Here is a 27,921-nt window from a genome sequence, read left to right as displayed (position 1 = left end):
CGAGTCTGGGTCCCTAAAGACTTGCCCGGATCTGGTGCCCAGAGTCTGCGACTCCCTCCCGATTGAAAATGCCAACCGCGCCCTCCGCCGCCAGCCCGCTCCGCGCACTCCGCACCTCAGAATTTGACTTCAGCACTGCGCCTCCTCTGAGTGTCCATGTGCGTTTCTCTTTCCTCCTAGTTGTAGGACTTCCACTCAGCCAGCGTTCCTGTGTTTCTGGGTGATGTCCCTTCCGTTTTTTGGTTTCACTTTTGAAGTAGTTGTTCAAAGCAGCAAACTCCGGCGTTAACCTATGCCGCCATCTTGGTTCCCACCTCGCGAGGGCCTACTCTTGCACAAATTTTGTGCATCAGGCCTCTAGTATGTATGTAAGTTCTTTGGTTAATCTCTTCCCAGCCCCACTCCACCTTTCCCTCTGAGATTCATCAGTCTGTTCCATGTTTCCATATCACTCCTTCTGGCCTGCAACGTTTCTGTTGAGAAATCAGCTGACAGTCATATAGGTGCTCACTTGTAGGTTTTTAAAATTCTCTCCTTGTCTTCAGTCTTTGGCATTTTAATTATGATGTGTCTTGGTCCCTTTGGGTTCATCTTTTTTGGGACTCTCTATGCTTCCTGGACTTGTATGTCTATTTCTTTCACCAGGTAGGGGAAGTTTTCTGACATTTTTTCAAATAGGTTTTTGATTTCTTGCTCCCTCTCTTCTCCTCCCAGTATCCCCAGGATGTGAATGTTGGTACACTTGAAGTTGTCCCAGAGGTTCCTTACACTATTTTCATATCTTTGGATTCTTTTTTCTTTTTGCTCTTCCGGTTGGGTGTTTTTTGCTTTCTTATATTCCAAATCTTTGATTTGGTTCTTGGCTTCCTCTACTCTACCGTTGATCCTCTGTAAATTATTCTTTATATCAGTTAGTGTATACTTCATTTTTGACTGGTCCTTTCTTATATTGTTGATGTTCTCACTAGTTCCTTTTAAGCATTGTTTTGAATGATGTATCTGGTAGTTTTCTTCCATTTCACTTAATTTTCTCTGTAGATTTATTCTGTTCTTTCATTTGTGACATGTTTCTTTGTCTCTGCATTTTGGCTGCATCCTTGTGTTTGTTTCTATGTATAGGTATATCTGCTATGTTTCCTGGTCTTAGTAGACTGGCCTTATGTAGTAGGTATCTTGTGGGGCCAATGGCACAGTCTCCCAAAATCACCTGAGCCAGGTGCTCCAGGTATGTCCCTGGGTGGGTTGTGTGTTCCCTGTTCTAGTTGAGCCTTAATTGTTGTTGGATGCCATAGACCAATTCCAGCATGTCATAATTTTAAGAGTTTCATCAAAAGGTTGATGAGACTTGGGGACTCAGCAGGGTTGAGTCACACATGTAGTCACCTGTTGGGAATGGCTAAAGGCATTTCCCCAGACCTGAATAGGAAACTGATTGTGGCTGCCAGACAGTTAAAGGGCATCTTAATCTACATGTTATTGCCTCCTACTGGCCAAACACCTGAACAGCCGTAGGCTATTCCCCAAAGTGACAATGCTTCTGTACCCTTGGAAACCTTACCTTTGGAAGTGTATTATCTCCACCTTGCCTTCGGACAAATTGTGTGAATAAAAGCAAGGGTCCTAGGCAAGGAGGGACTCTTCAGTTCCTTTAGCTGAAGGTCCTCTGACCCCCAATGCCTTTCAAAATTATATCTCGTCTCCGGACTCTTTATTCTCTGGATTCCTATGTCATCTACGTGCAGCCCCTTTCCAGATCCCTGAACCCTTCTTGATGCTGGGACATGAACCCCGGCATAAATAGATGCCCGAAGTGGGACTTTCTGAACCCTGGAAGCAGCGGCCATTGGTATGTCAGTGGACTGTATCTTTTTAATTATGATATGTCTTGGTGTGGGCCTCTTTGGGTTCATCTCATTCATTATAGCAGAGGAGCTGTTGCATAGGGGCTGATCCCATGGAACAGGATTCATTTTAGCAGGGCTCTGGTGCCAGCTGAGCCTACCCTTTGGTGGTTTCATTTGTGAAGGTGGTTGGGTAGTGCTCTGATGTGGTCTGAATCAGGCCACTGGGTGTGTTGGTTCCAGGGCCTCTTGTGAGGGACCAAATTCAGCCATTGCCTTTGCTCTGCCTGGGGCCACTTGGTATGACCTACAAAGTGACCTATAGATGTTTGCCACTTGTGCTGGGCTTAGAGGTGTCTGGGAGAACCTAAGCTGTGAACTGAGGCTGCCTGCCACTAGTGCTAGGCTTGGAACTGCTTAGCAAGAGGAAGAACAAGGTGTCTACATCACTGATAACTTTTTTTCCCTCAGAAGGTTCCTTTATTAAAACTGAGTGACATTGATAAGGGGACAGTGCAAAAAATCTTGGTCCAGGAAAAAAACAATCCTTATATAATAAAAGCCCCGTATACAAATTGTTCAACTGGGAGTTTGCTCACTATGATATGCGCTGACCACCAGCGGGTGGTGCAGTACATGGCATGTGTCGGTGGCGCAGCACTAGCAGCGGGCGGCAGTGGAGGCACTGCCAACCCTGATGGGCCCTGATAAGAGTGGGACCTTGGTGGGATGGTAGAGCAGGTGAGTGGGCAGCACCAGGCCAAGGCAGGTGCGAGCAGGCACCCGATCACCCCGCAGACAGCTACCTGCATTAGTGGCGGGGGTGGGGCCACTGCCTGGCTCCCAAGCTCTGAGAGAGCCAGGTGGAGGGCCCAGCCCCAACTGATCATCCCACAGATGCCAACCAGTGGCTGGAAGGCACTGATTGCCTGATTGGCCCCAGGCCCCAGGTTGTGACGGAGAACTGGGGGTGGGTGGCAGCGACCAACCTCCCGCGGTGCCCAGGTAGAGGGCTGCAACCTCTCGCCAGACTACCTGGGGGTGTGAGTCCCTGAGACGGAAGTACAGTGAGAATGTGGGGTGTCCGCCAAGCTTGCTCTCACTCCCCCTGCTTCCCTCCCCTGGGACGCAGGGCTCATGCACTGGGGAAGCCCCCGTACCCCGGTACCGGTCGCCTGTGAAGAGCCAGGCTGCAGCTGCCAGGACTGCAAGGGGCTGGTCGGGCTCCCCATGGGTACGTGCAGAAGCTGGTCTGCGAGGCCGGCCGGGAGACAGCGCGCTGCCCATCTGGCTTCCGTGTGGCATGACTGGATGGTCCAGAGGCCCATGCTGTGCCCGGGCCTGTGGTGTCCAGCCGCACTCACCACATCTCCGCATGGGGACTTGGGTGCTGTGACTCAGGCGGAGGGGTGCGTGCAGAGGCCCGGGTGCTGCTCAGGGCCCAGAGGTCAGCTGGGACCTGCTCTTCCATGCCAGACACTCACGCTTTGATCACTGGCCAGGCCTAGGAACTGCACCTGTGCACAAATTTCGTGCACTGGTCCTCTAGTACAGTTAAAAAGTTATCTTCAACAGGACACTCTAGGAATGCTGAGCTGCTTTCTCATGGTTCCAGCCCCAAGAACAGAGATTGTCCAGTCACCAGGGAGAAGCTTTCAAGGAAGGGGTGGGATAATAGCAGGAAGGGGAAGAGAGAGAGAATATTCTGCTGTCCCCAGTGTGGAACTGGCATGTGTTGTAAATGTTTCCCTCCACGTCCCGCATAGTTCAGGGTTCAGGATCTGGAAGAGGAGCCACACACAAATGAAAGAGAAAAGACAAGATAATTTGGGAATATGGGGGGCCAGGCGGGTAAGTCCAACTCAAGAGGAAGGACTTCCACCGGTGCTCAGGCAGTACCAACCTTTTATAGTCAGAGGTAAACAAGGCAGTGGTCACCATAGTTACACAGTTCTTGTGAGTTTCACCTGTTTTGACCATAGTTACACTTCCTGCACTTTCCTCAGCCCATTAGCCTCCCAGATAAGATCCAGGGAGTGTTATAAGGTCAAGCCTAATTAAGCTAAGAGGACTGAGCCCTCTAAGCTGGGACTTGTTTGTGACTTTGCCAGCAGGTCAGTCCGAGGCTCAATCCTATATCGGTTCCCCACAGCATGGATACCAAGCTGGGGGATGTAATCGCAGGAGCCTGAGGAAGGGGTGGGGAAGCATGGGCTTTATCAGGTCTATGGGTTTAGAGCCCCTGCCCAACAGAATTCCCCTTGCTGTGTTGAGTATGCAAGCCTGGGATTCAGGGAAGGGGTAGACTTGGTGGGGTGACAGCATAATCTGGGTAGTGAACTTGGCCTTTACCAAGGCACAGATGGAAGTCAGGACTACATTGCCACACAGGGACCCCTGCCTCACACCTTGCTAAACTTCTGGTTCCTGGATTAGGAGTTTGGGGTTAAGGTCGGCTTTGGGGGTGGGTCAAGTGTGGCCCTCCTTTCCCCCTGTTCCCTTCTCTGTCCCCAGTCTAACCCAAATTACCTCCCTCTCCTGTTACACCTCTTGTTTAGATGATCATGAAAAACATGTATTTGATTTTTAATCAAAAATGCTTTATTTTCTGTAAATGTGTCTTTTGGCACTCATGATCTTTGTTCTCCTGCCTCTTCCCACCTGCCCACATCCTCAGATGAGAGAGATGTGGCTGAATGCAGATATCATGCCCAGGACCCTCCAGATCACCTTCCAGAAGGTACTAAAAGGGGAGGAAGAGGCTCCCACATGGGGAGAGCTGTTTCCTGTCTGTTTTCTCATCTGTAAAATGGGCATTAACAGCAATACCCATCTCTTCAGTTATTATCTGTTGGATTTAAATGGAAGGTGTTTAGAACTGGCTCTGACATGTAGTAGGTGCCCAATAAATGCTTTCTTTTTTAAATTCTTTGCACCATTTTTCTGTGTTTTAAATATCTCGTGTGTATAACAGCTGCAGTATGTGTTCTGGCCAAACAGAGGGGTCCACAGCTATCCTGACTATATTTTCGCCATGGTGGAGGATCTTGTTACCTCCAGGGATCTGGCCCCAGCCCCCTCTGTGTCCACTGAAGGTTAAGGAAATTGGGGTCTGGTGGGACAGAGGGGACTGGGAATGGGGAAAGGAGGCTTGGAGAGAGTCTTGCAGTTTGAATGCCTATTTTGAGTAACCTGAGACCACACTTGTTCATATTGTATCAACTGAAATTGTTAGCATTTATTGAAGGTCAACTGCCTACTGGGGAGTAAACTCAGGAGTTGATGCTCAACAGATGTAAGCAATTAAAGAGTTGTCTTATTTTTTAAAATATATTTTTTATTTCAGAGAGAAAGGGAGAGGGAGAGAGCGATAGAAACATTAATGATGAGAGAGAATCACTGATCGGCTGCCTCCTGCCTGCCCCACACTGGGGATCGAGTGTGGGGCAGGCAGGAGGCAGCCGATCAGTGATTCTCTGCAACCTGGACATGTGCCCTGACCAGGAATCGAACCATGATCTTCTGATTCAGAGGTCGACACTCAGCCAATGAGCCTGCCAGCCGGGCAAAAGTTTTCTTCTTTTAAACTAAAATCTGGGGGTTCTGAAAATCAAAAGGCCCCCAATCCCAAATGCCCACTTAAAAGGGATGTGGGCATGCCTTAACTGGGCTCTGATTCTCTCATTTTAGTATGGGATGTGGATAAACAGGTGTCCTGTGTACTATGGATTATGTGAAACAGTTGCTCCTGACCCAGGTACAATGAGGGCATACGTGTATGCCTGTGCAGTGCAGTCTCCTGACCCTGAGGGCCTGCCTGCTCTTGTGTCTCATCTCTCTGGCCCTGAGGCTCCCACCTAACTTCAGCCTCTCAGACCTGGTCCACCCAAAGTGGTAGCAGCAGCCTGCAGTTGTGCAGGTGTGAGACCCCCGAAGCGGGACCCTCACTCTGTCCCACCGACCGACGACGACCCCAATCAACCGCAGGAGACGTCACTTGATGCAAAACGCAAGAGGCTTTATTCTTTATTCCAGCGCGCTGGGGCCCAACCCGTACTCACGCAGGAGCAGAGGAGTTGTGCGCCCAGCAAGGGGTTTTTCAGCTATTTATATGCTCAAATCACACATCAGGGAGGGGTTGCATGCAGGAGGGTAAGAGGAGAACAAAGAAATTCCAAAAGGGTCTGGTTTGTGTCTTGATAGGGATAAGGCACTCCTTCCTGGTGTTTTACAGCCTGTTCCTCTCAAGGTTGATTGAAGCTGGGTTTACTCAACCCATCCTTTGTTGAGGCTATCTCCTGTAATAATAGCCTTGGGGAGGGCCGTGAGAAACCTGCGGAAGCCTAGGGAGTTGAGATAAAACAGGCAGCTAGGCCTGGCAGCTGGGCCTGTGCAGTTTGTAACATTCTTTTATTCTTTCACAGGCAGAGCGCAGGTACGAGCTCAGGCTTCTCCTTTCAAGGATGCATCCCTCCTTCTCATCTTCCCTTCTCAATGACTTCTTCCCCTGTCAGGAGTAATACAGTTTCCTGTACCATGCTGTGGTTCAGATGGTCTTCTCAGAACTCCAAAACTTGAGTCCCCATTCCCAGAACCTCAAGGCAATACCAAGACGCCCTTTCCATCCACCAACACCATCAGACCAAGATCCAGAGCACAGGTGCATGACCACCACCATCACACATCCAGCTTCTGGTCTCCTTTTAGGAGCAGGGACTAACTCACTATGATGTCTACCTTTGTCCTCCTACTTGCTCCCTTCCAGACTATCTCCTCTTCAGCTTACCCCACAGAGCCCACAGTGATTCCATCAGGAGCCTGGCCAGTTTTCTTGAAGCCTCAGGTCCTTCCCTCCTGTCTTTCCCCAGAATTGTGGCCCACTCTTTGATGATGCCATCTTCCTCCAGAGTTTTCTGGCTCTTCCTGCCATGCCTGCCTGGCCTACCTGGTGTTTTCCTCATGTACCTAGCTCCAGTCCCTCATTCTTCCTTTTCTAATTTCTCATGCTGGGAGACTAACCCTTTCCTCATCCTTGAAACACCAGACTCTTTCTTGCTGTTCAGTTCGCTAAATTGATTCATCCTTTCTTTGAATTGATATCTGGGAATCCATGCCAATATGACTCCTTAATCCCAGAGAGCCCATTGCCCCTGCCTCAAAGGCTTGCCCAGTGGTCCCATGTTAGCCCTTTCCTAGCTTCCTCAGTCATCAATCAGCACATATTTCTTTCTTTCTTTTTTTAATTTTGTTTTATTGCTTAAAGTATTACAAAGGGTATTACATATGTCTCCTACCCCTCCGCCCCCCTTGACATTCCCCGGGTCTCCCCTACCCCCCCAGTGTCTTATGTCCATTGGTTATGCTTATATGCATGCATACAAATCCTTCGATTGATCTCTTACCTCCCCTCCCACCCCCCAACCCTCCCCAGCATTCCCGCTGTAGTTTGACAGTCTGTTCGAAGCGGCTCTGCCTCTGTATCTATTTTTGTTCATAAGTTTATAATGGTCTTTATTATCCATAAATGAGTGAGATAATGTGGTATTTTTCTTTCATTGACTGGCTTATTTCACTTAGCATAATGCTCTCCAGTTCCATCCATGCTGTTGCAAATGATAAGAATTCCTTTTTACAGCAGCATAGTATTCCATTGTGTAGATGTACCACAGTTTTTTAATCCATTCATCTGCTGATGAGCACTTAGGCTGTTTCTAGATCTTCGCTATGGTAAATTGTGCTGCTATGAACATAGGAATGCATATATCTTTTCTGTTTGGTATTTCTGGTTTCTTGGGATATATTCCTAAAAGTGGGATCACTGGGTCAAATGGGACTTCCATTTTTAACTTTTTGAGGAAACTCCATACTGTCTTTCATAGTGGCTGCACCAGTCTGCATTCCCACCAGCAGTGCACAAGTGTTCCTTTTTCTCCACATCCTCTCCAGCTCTTGTCATTTGTTGATGACAGTCATTCTGACAGGTGTGAGATGGTACCTCATTATTGTTTTCATTTGCATCTCTCAGATGATTAGTGACTTTGAGCATGTTTTCATATGTCTCTTGGCTTTCTGAATGTCCTCTTTTGAAAAGTGTCTATTTAGGTCCTTTGCCCATTTTTTAAAAAAATATATTTTATTGATTTTTTTACAGAGAGGAGGGGAGAGGTATAGAGAGTTAGAAACATCGATGAGAGAGAAACATCTATCAGCTGCCTCTTGCACGCCCCCTACTGGGTATGTGCCCGCAACTAAGGTACATGCCCTTGACCGGAATCGAACCTGGGACCTTTGAGTCTGCAGGCCGATGCTCTATCCACTGAGCCAAACCGGTTAGGGCCTTTGCCCATTTTTTGATTGGGTTGTTTATCTTCCTTTTGTTAAGTTGTATGAGTTCCCTATAAATGTTGGAGATTAAACCCTTATCGGTGATAACATTGGCAAATATGTTCTCCCATGCAGTGGGATTTCTTGTTGTTTTGCTGATGGTTTCTTTTGCTGTGCAGAGCTTTTTAATTTTTTTTTATTTTTTTTTAAATATATTTTTTATTGATTAAGATATTGCATATGTGTCCTTATCCCCACGTTGCCCCCTATTCCCCCCCGCCCCCCCCCCCCCGCTCATGCCCTCACCCCCCTGTTGTACGTGTCCATTGGTTAGGCCTATATGCTTGCATATAAGTCCTTTGGTTGATCTTTCCCCCTTACCCCCACCCTCCCCCACCTTCCCTCCAAGGCCCGACAGTCCAATCAATGCCTCTCTGTCTCTGGATCAGTCCTTGTTCATCAGTTTATGTTGTTCATTATATTCCACAAATGAGTGAGATCATGTGGTATTTATCCGCTCTCCAGTTCCATTGATGCTGTGGCAAATGGTAAGAGTTCCTTTTTCTTCTTCCTCTTCTTAAAGAATACCTTTCAGCATTTCATATAATGCTGGTTTGGTGGTGATGAACTCCTTTAGCTTTTTCTTATCTGTAAAGCTCTTTATCTGACCTTCAATTCTGAATGATAGCTTTGCTGGATAAAGTAATCTTGGTTGTAGGTTCTTGCTATTCATCACTTTAAATATTTCTTGCCACCCTCTTCTGGCCTGCATGGTTTCTGTTGAGAAATCAGCTGACAGTCATATTGGTACTCCCTTGTAGGTAACCAAGTTTCTTTCTCTTGCTGCTTTTGAGATTCTCTCTTTGTCTTTTGCTCTTGGCATTTTAATTATGATGTGTCTTGGTGTGGTCCTCTTTGGGTTCCTTTTGTTTGAGGTTCTCTGTGCTTCCTGGACTTGTAAGTCTATTTCTTTGACCAGGTAGGGGAAGTTTTCTGTCATGATTTCTTCAAATAGGTTTTCAATATGTTGCCCTCTCTCTTCTTCTGGTACCCCTATAATTCTGCTATTGGTACGCTTGAAGTTGTCCCAGAGGCTCCTTACACTATCATCATATTTTTGGAATCTTTTTTCTTTTTCGGTTGGGAATTTTTTGTTTCTTCGTATTTCAAATCTTTGACTTGATTCTTGGGATCCTCTTGTCTGCTGTTGGATCTCTGTATATTATTCTTTATTTCAGTCAGTGTATGCTTAATTTCTAGTTGGTCTTTTTTCATATCCTCCAGGGTCTCACTAAATTTATCAGCGGTTTCCAGAAAATTCTTGAAAACCTTATAAACGTGGCCTTGAACTCTATATCCAGTCGTTTTCTTTCCTCCATTTCTGTCATTTGTGACCTGTTTCTTTTTCTCCGCATTTTTTATGCTTCCCTGTGTTGGTAGAGTGGCTTTTTGTGCTAGGTGTCCCATAGGGCCCAGTGGCTCAGCCTCCCCAGTTACCTGAGGTGTACACTCTTGGTGCACCCCCTTGTGGGCTTTGTGCACAGTCTTGTTGTAGTTATGCCTTGATTGTTGTAGGATCACTGGGAGGAATTGACCTCCAGGCCAAATGACTGTGAGAATCAGCTGTGTCTGCAGTGGGAGAACTTCTGTGCTGAAGACACCCTTCTGGGGCAAGACTTGCTTCAGTGGGGCTTTGGTGCTCACTGAGTCTACGCCCTTAGTGTGTCCCTTAGGGATCTGAGGATTTGTAATCGGGATGGTCCCCCTCTGACCACTGGGTACACTGGCTCTTGGATCTAAGGAGGTGCTAATTTAGCCTCTGCCTGAGGTTACCCAGCAGGAGCTATGAAGAGAACTGCAGATTCCCCTTCCTTTTTTGGAGTTTGGAGGTGCCCTGATGAGGCCCAGCTGTGAAGCAATGCAAGCTGCTGTGGGGCCTTGGGCCTTCCTCGGAAGTTCTGGGTCTGTCTGGCCCAGCTGCAATTTGTTAGGTAATTTTCAGGTTGCAGAGGGCCAGGGCCTTCATATGCAAAAGCCTCTGCTGCAGCCTGGGTGGGGCGGGGTCTCAGGGAATCAAAGGGCGGAGCAAGCAGCTATGGCAGATCCTCAGCCCTGCCCTAAGGGGCCCCGAGTCTCAGTGTCCCTGTAATTTAATTGCTGCAAGCACCTCTGAGGGAAAGCCGCCCTCAAGTTCAGAGTTCTGCCTGCTGCCAGACAGTCCAGTTTCTGCCTGTATGAGCCCTGGGTCCCCAGAGACTTCCCGGAACCGGAGTTCAGAGCAGTCGGGAGCTTGTGACTCCCTCCTGATTCAAAAAGACAGCCGTGTCCTCAGGTACCAGCCTCTTTCCGCGCGCGCTAGAGCCTCCGTACCTTTGCACTTTACTTCCGCAGCTCCTCTGAGTCTCAGTGTGCTTTTCTCTTATCTTCTAGTTGTAGAATTTACACTCAGCCAGCCTCCCTGTAGTTCTGGATGATGTCCGTTTTGTCTTTTTGTTGTATTTGTGAAGTTTTTGTGGGAGGCAGCAATTTTCCAGGTTTTTACCTATGCCGCCATCTTAGTTTTTTCCAGAAGTATTTTATTTTATTTTATTTTATTTTATTTTATTTTATTTTGAAAGAGGAAGAGTTTATTTTTTTCATATTTTTTGTTTATTTTATTGCTTAAAATATTACATATGTCTCCTTTTTCCCCCCACTCTTGACAATCCCCTGGCCTCCCTACACCCAGTGTCTTATGTGAATTGGTTATGCTTATATGCATGCATATAAGTCCTTCACTTGATCTCTTACCCCCCGCTTTTCCCCTCTACCCTCCCAGGCCTTCCTGCTGCAGTTTGACAGTCTGTTTGAAGCAGCTCTGCTTCTGTATCTATTTTTGTTCATAAGTTTATAATGATCTTTATTATCCATAAATGAGTGAGATAATGTGGTATTTTTCCTTCATTGACTGGCTTATTTCACTTAGCATAATGCTGTCCAGTTCCATCCATGCCGTTGCAAATGGTAAGAGTTCCTTCCTTTTTAGAGCAGCATAGTATTGCATCATGTAGATGTACCACAGATTTCTAATCCATTCATCTACTGATGGGCACTTAGGCTGTTTCCAGATCTTAGCTATGGTGAATTGTGCTGCTATGAACATAGGAATGCATATATCCTTTCTGATTGGTGCTTCTGGTTTCTTGGGATATATTCCTAGAAGTGGGATCACAGGGTCAAATGGGAGTTCCATTTTCAGTTTTTTGAGGAAGCCCCATACTGTCTTCCATAGTGGCTGCACCAGTCTGCATTCCCACCAGCAGTGCACAAGTGTTCCTTTTTCTCCACATCCTCTCCAGCACTTGTCGTTTGTTGATTTGTTGATGATAGCCAGTCTGACAGGTGTGAGATGGTACCTCATTGTTGTTTTGATTTGCATCTCTCGGATGATTAGTGACTTTGAGCATGTTTTCATATGTCTGTTGGCTTTCTGAATGTCCTCTTTTGAAAGGTGTCTATTTAGGTCCTTTGCCCATTTTTTTGATTGGATTGTTTATCTTCCTTTTGTTAAGTTGTATGAGTTCCCTATAAATTTTGGAGATTATGCCCTTATCCGATATGACATTGGCATATATGTTTTACCATGAAGTGGGCTTTCTTGTTTTGTTGATGGGTTCTTTTGCTGTGCAGAAGCTTTTCATTTTAATGTAGTCCCATTTGTTCATTTTCTCTTTATTTTCAAGTGCCCTAGGAGCTGTATCAGTGAAGAAATTGCTGTGGCATATGTCTGAGATTTTGTTTCCTTTGATTCTTCTAGAATTTTATGGTTTCCTGTCGTACATTTAAGTCCTTTATCCATTTTGATTTTATTTTTGTGTATGGTGTAAGTTGGTGGTCTAGTTTCATTTTCTTGCATGTATCTGTCCAATTTTCCCAACACCATTTATTGAAGAGACTATCTTGACTCCATTGTATGTTCTTGCCTCCTTTGTCAAATATTAATTGAGCATATTGGTTTGGGCCGATTCCTGGGCTCTCTATTCTATTCCATTGATCTCTATGTCTGTTCTTGTGCCAGTAGCAGGCAGTTTAGAGAACAGTGGCTTTGTAATACAGCATGATATCTGGTATTAAGATCCCACCTACTTTGTTCTTTCTCAAGATCGCTGCAGCTATTCGGGGTCTTTTTTTATTCCAGAGGAATTTTTGGAGAGTTCGTTCTAGATCTGTGAAATATGCCTTTGGTATTTTAATGGGAAATGCGTTGAATTTATAGATTGCTTTGGGTAGTATGGACATTTTAATGATGTTGATTCTACCAATCCATGAACCCGGTATGTTCTTCCATCTGTTTATGTCTTCCTCTATCTCTTTTTTCAACGTCCTGTAGTTTTCTGAGTAGAGGTCTTTTACCTCTTTAGTTAAGTTTATTCCCAGGTAGCTTAATTTTTTGGGTGCGAGGGTAAATGGGATTGTCTTTTTAGTCTCTCTTTCTGAAAGTTCACTGTTGGTGTATAGAAATGTCATAGATTTCTTGGCGTTAATTTTGTATCCTGCTATATTGCCAAATTCATGTATTAAGTCTAGTAGTTTTTTGATGGAGTCTTTTAGGGTTTTGTATCCATAATATCATGTCGTCTGCAAATAAGGACAGTTTTACTTCCTCTTTTCCAATTTGGATGCCTTTTATTTCTTCTTCTTGCCGAATTGCAATGGCTAACACTTCCAGTACTATGTTGAACAGGAGTGGAGAGAGTGGGCATCCCTGTCTTGTTCCTGTTCTTAGGGGAAGTGGTGTTAGTTTTTGTCCATTGAGTATGATGTTGGCTGTGGGCTTGTCATATATGGTTTTTATTATGTTGAGGTATGATCCTTCTGCTCCCACCTTGCTGAGAGTTTTTATTAAAAATGAGTGTTGGATTTTGTCAAATGCTTTTTCTGCATCAATTGATATGACTGTGGTTTTTTTCTTTCAATTTGTTTATGTGATGTATCACGTTTATTGATTTTCAGATATTGTACCATCCTTGCATCCCTGGCATAAATCTTACTTGGTCATGGTGTGTGGTCTTTCTGATGTACTGCTGGATTTGATTTGCTAAGATTTTGTTGAGGATTTTGATATCTATGTTCGTGAGGGATATTGGCCTGTAATTCTCTTTCATTGTGTTGTCTTTACCTGGTTTTGGTATTAGGGTGATGCTGGCTTCATAGAATGAGCTTGGAAGTGTTCCTTCCTCTTGAATTTTTTGTAGTAGTCTGAGGAGGATAGGTTTTAGTTCTTCCTTGAATGTTTGGTAAAACTCCCCTGTGAAGCCGTCCGGTCCTGGGCTTTTGTTTCCTGGAAGCTTTTTGATGACTGCTTCAGTTTCTTCCATAGTTATTGGCTTATTGAGATTTTAAATTCTTTCTGATTGAGTTTTGGAATGTTGTATTTTTCTAGGAATTTTCCATTTCCTCCAGGTTGTCTAGTTTGTTGGAGTATAGTTGTCCATAGTATTTTTTAACAATCATTTGTATTTCTGTGGGGTCTGTTGTTATTTCGCCTCTATCGTTTCTGATTTTGTTTATTTGTGTCCTCTCTCTTTGCTTCTTGGTGAGCCTGGCTAGAGGTTTGTCAATCTTGTTTATCCTTTCAAAGAACCAGCTCTTGGTTTCATTGATTTTCTGTATTGTTTTTTTGGTCTCTATGTCATTTATTTCTGCTCTAATCTTTATTATCTCCTTCCTTCTGCTCACTCTGGGGTTTTCTTGTTGCTCTCTTTCTAATTCTTTGAGTTGTAGAGTTAGATGATTTACTACCATTTTTTGTTGTTTTTTGAGATAGGCCTGTAGAGCTATAAACTTCCCTCTCAGGACTGATTTAATTGCGTCCCATAGGGTTTGGATTGTTGTGTTTTCATTGTCATTAGTTTCCAGGATGTTTTTAATTTCTTCTTTGATCTCATTGGTAACCCAATCAATATTTAATAACATGCTATTCGGCTTCCAAGTGTTTGAGTATTTTGGGTTGTTTTTATTGTAGTTTATTTCTAATATTATGCCTTTGTGGTCTGAGAAGATGCTTGGTATGATTTCAGTCTTCTTGAATTTGGGGAGACTTTGTTTTTGACCCAATATGTGGCCTATTTTTGAAGATGTCCCATGAGCACTTTAGAAGAGTGTATATTCCGTGGTTTTGGGGTGAAGTGTTCTGAAGATGTCAATTAATTCCATCTGATCTAGTGAGTCATTTAGGATTGCTGTTTCTTTGCTGATTGTTTGTCTAGAGCAGCCATGGGCAAACTATGGCCCGCAGGCTGGATCTGGCCCTTTTGAAATGAATAAAACTAAAAAAAAAAAAGACCGTACCCTTTTATGTAATGATGTTTACTTTAAATTTATATTAGTTCACACAAACACTCCATCCATGCTTTTGTTTCGGCCCTCTGGTCCAGTTTAAGAACCCATTGTGGCCCTCGAGTCAAAAAGTTTCCAATGCCCTAGGAGCAGTATCAGTGAAGAAATTACTTTGGCATATGTCCAAGATTTTGTTGCCTTTGGAGCACATATTTCTTGATGCAGCCCACTTGCTGGGCCTCCTGTCCAGTTCTACGGACATGAAATTGACTCCTTTGCAGCAGAAATTACACACCCTTGTCCTTAAGACTGCTGTCCATTTTGAAGCTATCCTTTCCTCCTCTTTATTTATCTTATTTATTTTTCCTTAATCCTCACCCCAGGATATTTTTTTCATTGATTTTTAAAGATTTGATGGAAGAAGCCACCGGGATGGCCGAGTGGTTAAGGCGTTGGACTTAAGATTTGATGGAAGGGAGGGGTGGGGATGGGGGGCTAGAGAGAGAAACATCAATGTGAGAGAAACACATTGATTAGTTGCCTCCCAAACACACCCCAACCAGGGTGGTGAAATGGAATTTTTGGACTGGAAGCCAGATTCTTTGTCCGCTGGAGTCGAAAAATGAATCCACGACAGAGAATAGTATAGCAAAGGTGGAGATTTATTGAAGAACAAGTACATACTCCCACGTGGCGAGGTGGAAAGAGTCCCACCGACTTCTTGTTTCCATGGATTATAAAGGCTGCAGGTCCTGTGCCCTGAAATCCCTCTGATTGGTCAATATTCTCTTTCTAATTGGTTACTATAGTAACTCCTGAGCTGAAATGTCAAACATCACATGAGACATGAGAGGTCCTCCTCTCATTGTCCTCCTATTCTCTCTGGGCTTTTTCCCTCCTTTATTTTGTAAATATAGACCTTTGGGGCTATTTCCAGTTCCCATGCCTTATGGAAATGTATCTGTTCCTGCTCCCTTGTCTTATGGAAATGTAACTGCAGCTGGCTTCCTTGTGTTATGGAAATGTACCTTCTCCCAATCTGTATTCCTGTGTTTTTCCATGGACCCCAATTCTAAAAATTCTCTAAACCTGCCTATATTCCTATAAAATTCCTATTTCAATCCCCCCTCCGATTAGGAAACCCCAAATGCCGTTGGGGACAGGAGATGCCACATCTTTCTGGCTGTTTCCTGCTGGTAACGGGGTCATAGCTTGGGGTGGCAGTCAGAACCCCATCAGAAGTAGGTGGTCTAAAGGTTCACGGAAGATGGATGTAGTGGCCTCCATTTGCTGTTCCCTGTGGAGGACCATTTGTAGCTTTAGGGCTTCTAAATGGGAGGATATGAAACATACCAATGGTTAAACAGGCAATGGTTAAAGATGAGTAATAAAAAACAGTATAAACCAAGGTGTGAGAAGGGGAGCTAGCTAATAGGGATGGCATTATATATATCTTTAACTAGAAGCCTGGTGCATGAATTCATGCACGGGTGGGGTCCCTTGGCCTGGCTGGTGATCTGGACCAATCAGGGCTGTCTCTCGCACCTATCGGGGCCTGGGGCCGTTTGGGGCAGGCCCGTGAAAGGTTGGCTGGCTGGCCCACCCCGATTGGCCCCGATCCAGGCGGCCGGCCGGGGGGAGTGGCCACCCCATCAGAGCCGATTGGGGCGGGCAGGCCCGGGGAAGGGACCGCGGGAGGTTGGCCAGCCAGCCCATCCAGTCAGAGCAAATGGGGGTGGGTCTGGGGGGGAGGGGCTGCAGGCCAGCTAGGGGGAGGGGCTGTGGGAAGTTGGCTGGCCACAGGATTGTTGGCTGTGGGAGCACATTGACCACCAGGGGATAGCTCCTGCATTCAGCGTCTTCCCCCTGGTGGTCAGTGCGTGTCATAGCTACTGGCCAGTCATCCAGTCGTAATGGTCACTTAGGCTTTTATATATATAGATTGGTGCCCAGACTTTTTGGGCAAGCGGCTATGAGGCCTTCCTTTTAGCTAAGCTGCTTGCAGTAAAGAGTGTTATTCATGGCACAGACTTTGCCCTGCCCAATCGAGGGCTTTTCTGTGAATAAAAATCTGTCAGGCTTACTTGGGGCTCCTTGGAGGAGTAGGTAGTCCTCTGAGGAGCCAGATTGAGAGACCCCCAAGCCCCATCAGTCCTGTTGGGCAAGCTGGTCAACAGCCCTGTCCCAAGGGACCTCAGTCTCCAGGGGCAGTCCAACTTCCAGTGGTTTCCTTGACAGGTAGAATAGGGCTTTAGGAGTTCACCATGTCCATTGGGACAATTCCGGCCCATAAGTCCAATCTGTCTACAGTTGTAGCAGGTGACTGGGACTGACCATTCGCCTCTAGGCTCTGACTGGGGGCTCTTGCCTTGCCAAAGCGTGGCACAAAGAACCTTGGTTCTGGCCTGGCTTCCCCTGTTTCTCCTTTTTCCTTATTCTGGTCTCTATTATAGAACACAGAAGTGGTAACTTTCAGGAGATTTTTTTAAAGTACTTTTGGGACCAATAGCCAATTCTTGCAACCTCCTGATGTCTGGGATAGCCTGAGTGATAAATTTGTCCTTTAAAATTAGCTGTCCCAATTTTGAATCTGGGGTAATGTTGGTACACTTAACCAAAAGCCTTCTTGAGCCTTCCAAAAAAGGTTGAGGGGTTTTTGTTATCTGCTTGACTAATGGTGGTTAATTTAGAGTAGTTAACAGGCTTTGCTTTATTACATTTGAGGCCTTCTATAATACAGAACTGGCAATGCTTTATTTTCTAGTATATTTTGCTTTTCAGTGGCAGAGAGGGTCAGGTGTAACATGAGCATGATATACATTTGGTCTCTATATGAGAGATCAAATACTTGAATGAGGTTTTGGAAGACCTCAATATATTTGCCAGGGTCTTCTGAGAACTTTCCTAGATCACTTTTAATTTGTCTCATGTCCCGGGTAAGAAGGGGATCTAGGCTACACTATGGCCAGGTCCTTCTTCTGTCTTAGGGTAAGCTAAGGTTGGCTCAGCCCTGGGTGGGGGTGCAGTCTCCGCCCTCTCTCTCAGTGGACTTGGGTTGTTATTGCCAGGAGCAAAGGATTAAATTTATAGTTTCCCACCTGCCTTTGACTTGGCCCCTAGAATAAAGAAAGCCTGGATATATGGGACTTCCAACTACTTCCCATTTTTCCTACTGAAAAGATTAAAACTTCCTTCTGGGGCTAGTTTTCACTATTTTCTAGTTGGCATTTGAGGCCAAACCTGAGGGCAGAGAGAGATCAGGTGGGTCAATACTATCCCAACTTTAAGGATGTATCCTAAGGGCTGTCTTTTAGGTAAAGTAGATAACATGCTTCCCATCTGAAAGAAGAAAAGAAGAAAGAAAAGAAATTATACAAGGATGACCAGCATCCTTGTACCCACAAAGGACATCCTGCATCCACTGTGTACGCCTCTTTTATGGGGGCAGGGGCACATCCCCCTTCCAACCAAGGGTACCTTTGCCAGTGAGACGCCTCCTCTCCTGGCCAAGGGTGTATTTTGGAGTTAAGACCTCACGTGTAAATCTGGAGTGAGTGGCCCTTACTGCGTACGGTCACAGTCAGGTGGAATAACCATACTTTACCACTGCACCCCAACTACCCAAGGTTACGCAGAGGTCGTGGGTTCCTCCCTTATCTCCTGGGGGAAGTGTGTATAAACCATGTCTTGCTCTGTGATTAAAAACGGGCCTGAACTGACCATAATGTTTTGAAGTACCCACTGAACTGGATAGGTTGAAGTACCTGCTAAACTGAATTTCCAAGGGGTCTACTCTAGGATGAGGACTTAAGAGAGTTTACACAGTATCCGGAACCCTGGTTCTGCCGGTATCCAGGAAAGTATAAACAGCTCTGGTCCCTGCCCCTTGTATGCCCTCAGTATTAAAGGATTTATCCTCTGTCTGATTTTTGGGAAAAGGATGGAATCTCTTTCTGGCCTGATTTTATATTTTAAACTCCCTGTTTATTGGCTTGATTTTTAGTTTTTATTGACCCTTAATTTCTGTTGTTTTATTTCCAAACCTTAAAAATGCCATCTTAAAGATTTTTATCTCCTTTTAAACAGGGCAACCAACTTGGTTGCTCCCCTGAAAAACACCTGGGAGAGGGACATGCTAGTTGCCTTTGCAGGGAACAGTTTAGGTAAAAGGCACACGTTCTTAGTTTTTATTAATGGTGAATATTGGTGGAAAAGATTTTTATTTCCCCCTTTTTAAACTTAAATTTATCCCTGAATATTTTGTGTTCATCTGTATATTTTACTCAGGTATGTTAGAAAGGGGTTACTACCTTCTATATATCTAATAATTCCGTGAAGTTTTACAAATCCTTATTTAATTTAAAGATCTGACCTGCTTAGAAGCCTGCAATTTAGAGTAAGTTAGAGTCCTTTCCATGGGTTTTTCTAAAGACTTAAATGCACCAAAGTAAGGCAATGGCTGTCCAATGACAAAATTTAAAAGTGGCATGGTTATCTATTTGTTTAAAATGCAATGGATAAAACCTTTACTTTATAATATTCTGAGACAACAACCTTCTAAAACACAAACAATTTGTATATAAAAAAATAACATGTGGCACATGGCTTATTGCCGACCGTATATTAAGTATTGAAACCAATTTATAAATCCCAATAAATGAAATATAAAATACCCAGAGTGTCATTGGCAGCTGCAGAGAATTATTACACTTGCCCTTTTTCCCTGACTGAAAGTTTCCGTTTTGAACTTGGCTTTAAATCTGTGTAAGTTCTTTTCTGAAGTAGACTGAAACCTTTATGACATTCAATGTATATATATTTAAATAGAACATTGCTATTAATTTTTATTTGACCGAGTTTCCTCATGTAATTTCAAGTATATTGTATTGGTTTAATTTAGTTCAAAAATATTTCTTTATAGGGAGAGAGAATAAATCTTTGCATCACCTCAGGGCCCTTGGGATGTCACAAAGCTGTCTCATTAAATTCTTGAAATATTACACTTGAAAAAGCTGTCAAATATACCCAATTTAAAGATTATTAAAATTTAAACTGGCTTTAACATTAAAGATTTGGTCCAGACCACTGAATTAATTGTTGAATTAACAATTGTTGAATTAACAATTAATAAATTGTTCAGTGGTCCAGACCACTGACTTAATTCTTTTCAATCTGGCTAATAAATTGTTATATTTTAATAATTCCACAGTGTACTTTGAATTGTAGAGAAAATGCTGGGAGGACATGATTACCTTCTGCCCATTCCCTTGCTGCCATGCCCCCAAGGGGAACAGAAGCGGTTGCTCTTTAGCCAGCCTCAGTTCTGCTTAGGCCAGCCTCAGTTCACCCTTAGGCCAGTGGATAAGGGTGTCTCCAGCACAGGCATCATAGGCAGGCACGGACCACGTGGTCCCCAATACCTATGCTGCCTACCGGATGTTTAATGGACATGATGCTGGGCGGGGCCCTGCCTCTTTTCTAAGCACCTGCACAGGTTTTGCCAGTGCTGTCTCTTATTCTGCCACTTTTAGAACCAAAAGCCGCTTGTCTGAGTAAAACTGCTCTTTTTTTTTCTTTTTTTTTTCCTTCTCCCACTTCACCCCAGGCGGGGAAGACAATGGTTTGTCAACCATGGGTAGGCTACAACTTCAGCTAATGGTCTTTGTTTAAACTTCCCTGGGTTAACATATATGTAACCTTCACAAATTTTACACTTTGAAATTAGCCTTAGAATTTTAAAATCTTAACCCAATAAAATAGCCTTTGGTTCTGAGTAACACAGAGCCTACACAGAGCACAGACAGAGGGCTTTCTATGTTCACAAAGACAGTGAAGAGCAAACTAAGCTAGCAAAGCAATCAGTAACCAAGGTACATCACAGACAAAGAGACTCTCAAGATTCAAACCCTGCCACATGTTCAGCCTATCCACAAACAGCTGGGCCCCAGCAAGGTGGGACGTGCCCTATCTTTAAACATTGATTCAACCATCAATAGAAACATTCTTATACACAATATTTACAAGTTCGCACAATCCACCGACACTCGACAAAGCACTCCATTAAAAAGCAATGTCTCGAAGGAAACCAAGATGGCAGCATAGGTAAACACCGGAAATTGCTGCCTCGCACAACCACTTCAAAAATACAACTAAAAGACAAAACGGACACCATCCAGAACCACAGGAAGGCTGGCTGAGTGGAAATTCTACAACTAGAAGGAAAGAGAAAAGCACACTGAGACTCAGAGGAGGTGCGGAAGTAAAGTGCAGAGGTACAAAGGCGCACACGGAAAGGGCTGGCAACTGAGGACACGGTTATCTTTTTCAATCAGGAGGGAGACACAAGCTCTTAGCCCTGAATTCCAGTTCCGGGCGGGTCTCTGGGGACCCAGACTCATACGGGGAGAAACTGGACTGTCTGGCATCGGTTGGAACTCGAGGGCAGCTTTCTCTCAGAGGTGCTTGCAGCGAATACTGAGGAACACTGAGACCCGGGGCCTATTAGGGCATAACTGAGGATCAGCCATAGTTGTTTGCCCTGTTGATTCCCTGAGACCCCGCCCAACGCGAGCTGTGCTCAGAGGCTTTTGCATATGAATGACCTGGCCCTTTGTAATCTAAAATTACCTCACAAACTGCAGCTGGGTCAGAGAGACCCAGAACATCCAAAAGGAGGCCAAAGGCCCCACAGCAGCTTGCATTGCTTCACAGCTGGGCCTCATCTGGGCACCTCCAAACCCCAAACAAAGAAGAGGAATCTAAAGATCTCTCCATAGCTCCTGCTGGGTAGCCTCAGGAAGAGGCTAAATTAGCACCTCCTTAGAGATCCAAGAGCCATTGTACCCAGTGGTCAGAGTGGGACCATCCAATTACAACTCCTCAGATCCATAAGGGACACACTCAGGAGGCAGACTCAGCACCAAAGCCCCACTGAAGCAAGTCTTGCCCCAGAAGGGTGTCTCTAGCACAGAAGTTCTCCCACAGTAGACACAGCTGATTCTCACAGCCAATTGTCCTGGAGGTCAATTCCTCCCAGTGATACTTAAAACAATCAAGGCTTAAGTACAACAAGACTGTGCACATAGCCCACAAAGGGGTGCACCAAGAGTGTCCACCTCAGGTAATTGGGGAGGCTGAACCACTGGGCCCTATGGGACACCTAGCACAGAAAGCCACTCTATCAACACAGGGAAGCAGCCAAAATGAGGAGACAAAAAAAGGATCACAAATGACAGAAATGGAGGAAAGCAAACTACTGGATATAGAGTTCAAAACCACGGTTATAAGGTTTTTAAAGAATTTTCTAGAAACCGCTGATAAATTTAGGGAGACCCTCGATAAATCTAGTGAGACCCTCGAGGATATGAAAAAGGACCAACTATAAATTAAGCATACACTGACTGAAATAAAGAATATTATACAGAGATCCAACAGCAGACTAGAGGATCCCAAAAATCAAGTCAAGGATTTGAAATATGAAGAAGCAAAAAACAACCAACCAGAAAAACAAAAAGAAAAAAGAATCCAAAAATATGAAGATAGTGTAAGGAGTCTCTGGGACAACTTCAAGCGTACCAACATCCGAATTGTGGGGGTGCCAGAAGAAGAGAGAAAGCACAATATTGAAAACCTATTTGAAGAAATAATGACAGAAAACTTACCCTACCTGGTGAAAGAAATGGACTTATAAGTCCAGGAAGCACCGAGAACCCCAAACAAAAGGAATCCAAAGAGGACCACACCAAGACACATCATAATTAAAATGTCAAGGGCAAAAGACAAAGAGAGACTCTTAAAAGCAGCAAGAGAAAGACAGTTACCTACAAGGGAGTACCCATAGGACTGTCAGCTGATTTCTCAATAGAAACTATGCAGGCCAGAAGAGAGTGGCAAGAAATATTCAAAGTGATGAATAGCAAGAACCTACAACCAAGATTACTTTACCCAGCAAAGCTATCATTCAGAATTGAAGGTCAGATAAAGAGCTTCACAGATAAGAAAAAGCTAAAGGAGTTCATCACCACCAAACCAGTATTATATGAAATGCCGAAAGGTATCCTTTAAGAAGAGGAAGAAGAAGAAAAAGGTAAAGATACAAATTATGAACAACAAATACACATTTATCAACAAGTAAATCTAAAAATCAAGTGAATAAATAATCTGATGAACAGAATAAACTGGTGATTATAATAGAATCAGGGGCATAGAAAGGGAGTGGACTGTCAATTCTCAGGGTGGGGAGGAAAGGGTGTGGGGGGTGCGGGAAGAGACTGGACAAAAATCGTACACCTATGGATGAGGACAGTGGGGGGGGGGGTAAGGGCAGAGGGTGGGGTGGGAACCAGGTGGAGGCGAGCTATGGGGGGGAAAAAGAGGAACAACTGTAATAATCTGAACAATAAAGATTTAATTTAGAAAAAAAAAAAGGAATGTCCCTTGCCCCTGGTTTGGGGAACTGATCCTCCCAGAAACTCAGTATTTTTCCAATGGACTATTTTGGCCATGTGGCTTGCCTGGTTGCCTTGCATATATTCCCCTTGTGTCATTTTCACCATTTTCTAAAGAAAAACCGTCTTGGGCCTATTCTATAGCATCCACGAAGAGATTGGGCTTAGGCCAAGAGGCCAACCAAAATCAGGTGGGGTGTGACCCCTTGAACTAGCCTTTCCCTCTACATGGGTATAGAGAGTCCCAGAAGCATCCCTAATTTGTGAGAAATGGCTCACCTATCCAAATTTCAAATGAGGGACTAGGAAATAAAAACATGGTGAAAATGAGACTTTTAAGAACACTCCTGAGAGTGTGCAACCATTTTACAGAATCACAATAAAGGTGAGAGGCAAGTTACCTAGTAATTAATGGGCTAACTTAACAGCTGTGCCTGGCTGTAATGCTGAATTCTCTAAAAGGCTAAAACTTCTACTGGGTGGTGGCAGAAGTGGCTAAGGGCTGTGATTAATTCCTATTATGCCTGATGGAAAGATCTAGGGTCACACTCGTATGCCAGGAGTGGGAAACAGCTGGTCCCCCATTTCTTAACTCTCACCTAGAAGTTTTTCCCCAGTACCCTTACTATAAAGGCCTGCACAAATGGAGACTGAGGAGTTAAGCTTAGTGCGATCTGGACTGCGGATGCAGTGGTTTTGGCTGGATACTATTTGAACTGACTGAGGTAGAAAGCAGAAGAAAAAGGCAGATGAAAGGAGCAGTGAAGGAAAGAGAGAAATGCCCGCTTTTAAGACGACAGCCAAGTTTAAGTGCTGGCAGGCATCCGTCAGCCTCCAAAGTTATACAAGAGACAGAAAAGGCAGAGGGACAGACTCTGGCTACTCACCATTCAACATGAAGAGGGTTGACTGACTTACTGAGAAATTCCTGGCCAACGCACCATTTGAAACAGAATTTTTAGACTGGAACCTGGATTCTTTGTCCACTGGAGTCGAAGAACAGAATGGACTCTTTCCCTCTCCCCTTGTGTGAGTCTGTACTTGTTCTTCAATAAATTTCCACCTTTGCTATACTGCCCTCTGTGGATTCATTCTTCGGCTCTGGTAGACAAAGAATCTGGGTTCCAGTCCAAAAATTAAGTTTCAGAGGAGGCCAAACCAGCAAAACAAGTATGTGCTCTTGATCAGGAATCAAACCCATGACCCTTCAGTGCATGGGCCAACACTCTAACCACTGATCAACACTGGCAAGGTCCCCTTTTCTTTAGATGCCTCTTCCTCATTCTTTTATTTGATAAAACAGTTACACATGTCATTTGTCTGGCACCAATTCATCTCCAACAGGAATCCCCAATTAAGGGTGTGGTGAAAAAGGAAACATTTTTTCATGCAGAACAGCTAAAGTGTGATATAGCACAGCTATGAGAATAGCACCACTGTGAGGCAGCCTTAGGGCCAGGCAGGCCTAGGGCCAGCCCCTCTGCAGCAGTCAGCTCCAGACTAGGGAGGGGGGGATGCAGTCTTGAGTTTCAGTGGAAAGGGAAAGATTCCTTTCAGAGCCAGAGGGGAGCTGGCTATATGGACAGAAGTCTCCACCTCTGGTCCCTAATTAGTCTGTTGTCATGCAAATTAGGACTTCAAATCCTCACAGTTTGGTCCAAAAGGCACCGTCCTGATGGGTCAGAACAGAGCTGCTCTGGTTGATTGTAGCTGCCACAACTCTGATTGGATGGGAAAAGCCTCAGTCCTATTGGTTGAAATAGGATTCCAGGAACTCCCTTATAAGGGCTTGCTCAGATAGCAGGAACACAGTTCAGTGCAGGCTTCTTCCTGAAGTGCAGTTTGCAGTAAGAGACCTCTGTGTAGAAATGCCTTCTAAGCACTTTTTAAAGTTTGCGCCACCAGGAGCCCTTCTTAGTTGGCATCTTCTTTCTCAGCGATCTCACACAGAAAAAACCACCCCTCAATACTAATACTTTGTGCCACTCACCTGCCAAACTGGCCTCCTCTCCATCCACTGACCTTGCCAGTGGCAATGGGGACAGGAAAGGAAAGCCCGTTACCCAGAGACCCCTCCCTCCTCCTCCGCTCCTCTCCCCACAACTGTGGGCTGCCTGACTGCCTGAGGCGGGAAGGAAGCCTGCGGTTTGTGCACCAGGCCTCCCTCCCAAACCCTCCCTCCCCCAGGCGAGCTGTTTCACTTCCTCCTGAACTCCCCTCAGGCAGGAGTATCTCAGTGCCCCACAGCCTTCGCCATGGCTGATACATATGCGGTGGTGCAGAAGCGCAGGGCTACTTCAGGCCCCGGGTCAGGGTCTGGGGCATGCAGCACGGAGGGGGCACCGCTCTACAGCCATGTGACCCCGGGCACCCGCTGGCCGCAGGCACCCACAGAGGAGGGGGCACAACTGGGCGGTGGTGAGTTGACAGGCCGGGGGAGGGGTTGGGGAGGGCCGGCCCCATCTCCTTCTGGGGACCCCCACAGCTGGACCCTCTGCCCCAGGCAGATCTGGCCACCACCTGGCTGCTGGTCACGACCGGAAGTGTCCCAGGCCAAACCACAGGCCTGCACTGGGTGCGCTTCTCCAGAAGTCACCTTGTTTGAGCAGAGGTCTGGGACCTGCCCCCTCCTCCCTTCTCCCTCATTCCCACCCCCACCCTCTACGGGAGCCCATGCGTGAAGACTGGTTTCCTGCCTGCAGTTCCTGCTGACCCGAGCCCTGCTGGGCCTGGCACATACGAGGACGTGGCTGGTGGATCTCAGACCAGTGGTCTAGGTAAGTCAGACAAAGCCCAAGTTTCTGGGAATCTGGAGCTTTGACTGAATTCCAGAAGTTTGGTGTTTTAAGGATGGTGGCATGGGGCTCTGGGCCTCGGAGTTCTGTGGATGGGGCTGCAATGAACCAGGAGAGTCTGAAGGCTTGAAGATGGCTTTACCTAAGTTGCTTACCTCTCCACATCTTAACTTCTCCCTGAGACACATGGTGCCCTTCCTTTCCCAGGTTTCAACCTGCGCATTGGGAGGCCTAAAGGGCCCCGGGACCCTCCTGCGGAGTGGACCCGGGTGTGAATGCTGTGCCCAGCCTGCCTGCTACCCCACATGGGTGCCTGGACTGCTGAAGGTTGTGCTCTGCTTTGTGAAGTGTTGGGAATGGAAACACTGGGCCTGGATCAAAATAAAATTTCTCAGAGTGGGAAAAGTGGGGGTTTTGTCCCAGTAACTATAGCATTCAAGGCTTGAGGTGGTAGCTGGGAGATAATGATTGGTGAGACTGAACTGGGTAGTTCAAGAATGAACATTAGGGATGGGTTCAACCCCAAGGGCCCCCCAGTTGTGAAGGGGAGGATGAACAGATAGGCTTCTGGAGACTGCCCCCATCACCACATAATAGACCAGTTCATCTCAGTATCTAAGCCTCCCTTCCTCAGACATTCAGCTGATGATACAGAAAGATGGATGGACCTTGAGAAAGACTATCCCCCACTAGTCAGACAGATCCAAGCTAGGCATGACAATAGTCAAGTAGGCTTATTTTATTTTTTAATATATATTTTTATTGGTTTCAGAGAAGAAAGGAGAGGGAGAGAGAGACAGAAACATCAATGATGAGAGAATCATTGATCGGCTGCCTCCTGCATGCCCCCTACTGGGGATTGAGCCTGCAACCCTGGCATGTGCCCTTAACCAGAATTGAACCTGGGACCCTTCAGTCCACAGGCCGATGCTCTATCCACTGAGCCAAACCAGCTAGGGCAAGTAGGATGATTTTAAACAGGTGAAAAGATCTTCAGATGAGTAGAGAAGAGAGAGAGAGATCCCCAAGCTGGACAGGCAGATAGCCATACCAGTAGACTTTCAGAGGGACAGTTCACACAGCTGGATGGACACATAGGTATCCTCTTAGCTAGCCAGATATGCCCTCCCCCTGGTGGGCAGACAGACTCCCAGCTAGCTAGATGGATTCCCAGCCAAATAGACAACAGTCACATAGACAGACCCTTCAGTACACAGATACCCCAATCAGCCGGCTAGACTCACAACCAGGCAGATAGGTGGACCTCCAGACAGGTGGACAAACTGCACTAAGTCACCAACTACACAGAACCCACATTTTGGCAGACAAATTGCTGTACCTCCTGATGGGAAGACAATCAGGTCAACTCCCAGGCAGTCAACATGAGCATCATGAGCCAGACAGAATCCTGACTACCTCCCAGCTAGGCATACATTGTAGATCAGCAGATCCTTCAAACAGACTTCCTACTAGCCAGAGGGACCTCCAGCCCCTCATAAAAATAGGACTCCAATGACCCTTAATGCTGGGGTCCAACCCCAGCAGGTCCAGGGGTCCCCAAAGGTGTGGATGGAGTCGGCGAAGAAGGAATGACACGGAGACAGCACTCAGTTGATCAGCAGCCTAGCCAGGATCTCCAGCCAGGATCTCCAGCCAAGTTCTGGTCTGGATCTCCAGAGAGGTTCTGGTTTGGATCTCCAGCCAGGTTCTGTGTCCATGTTCTCTTGCTAGGTTCTCAAGCCAGGTTCTGTCCAGGTTCTCCAGCCAGGTTCAGTCACCAGGTTCTAGTCAGGTTCTCTTGCCATGTTCTATCCAGGTTCCATAGCCAGGTTCTGTCTCTAGGTTCTTTGGCCAGGTTCAGTAGCCAGCATCTCCAGCCAAGTTCTGTCTGGTTATGTTGTTTCTGTTGTCTTGTTACATCTGTATTTATACCAGTTGATTCCAATCCTATCAATCTCTATTCCAAAGGTTAGGGCGTTTCTTATCTCCATTCCAGGGAGTAAAGATTATGTAGCTTAAGCATGATTGTTCATAGTTAAAGTGATTAATTACCCACCTGGCACTTAGTTAAGGGGTCTTATTCCCTCCCTAACTTCAGGGGAAAATCCCTACCTGGGGAAACAACCTTTCTCGGAGAGGTGACCTTGGTTAAAACACATAGTGCCAAGAAGGGGAGTAAACATCTTAAGAACAGTA

The 27,921-nt window shown here is 45.5% G+C and overlaps 2 protein-coding genes across 2 annotated transcripts in view; both read left to right on the top strand.

The window, feature by feature from the left end:
• HDHD5 (haloacid dehalogenase like hydrolase domain containing 5) overlaps positions 1–27,921 on the top strand; it is a 331,796-nt gene that overhangs the window by 252,269 nt on the left and 51,606 nt on the right. The window lies entirely within an intron of this gene.
• Positions 324–26,130, top strand: PTPN18 (protein tyrosine phosphatase non-receptor type 18). Its single transcript, XM_059680855.1, is given in 11 exon segments — positions 324–4,602; positions 4,816–4,888; positions 4,891–4,936; positions 5,532–5,598; positions 6,266–6,276; positions 6,367–6,443; positions 6,708–6,789; positions 15,621–15,724; positions 25,118–25,348; positions 25,633–25,707; positions 25,933–26,130. Coding segments are annotated over 11 exon segments (981 nt in total). The 5' UTR covers positions 324–4,455; the 3' UTR covers positions 26,001–26,130.

This window comes from Myotis daubentonii, chromosome 2 (genome assembly GCF_963259705.1).
Source record: "Myotis daubentonii chromosome 2, mMyoDau2.1, whole genome shotgun sequence".
Taxonomy (NCBI): Eukaryota; Metazoa; Chordata; class Mammalia; order Chiroptera; family Vespertilionidae; genus Myotis; species Myotis daubentonii.
The sequence above is the reverse complement of the archived record's forward strand: the minus strand, read 5'-3'. Positions and strand labels throughout refer to the sequence as shown.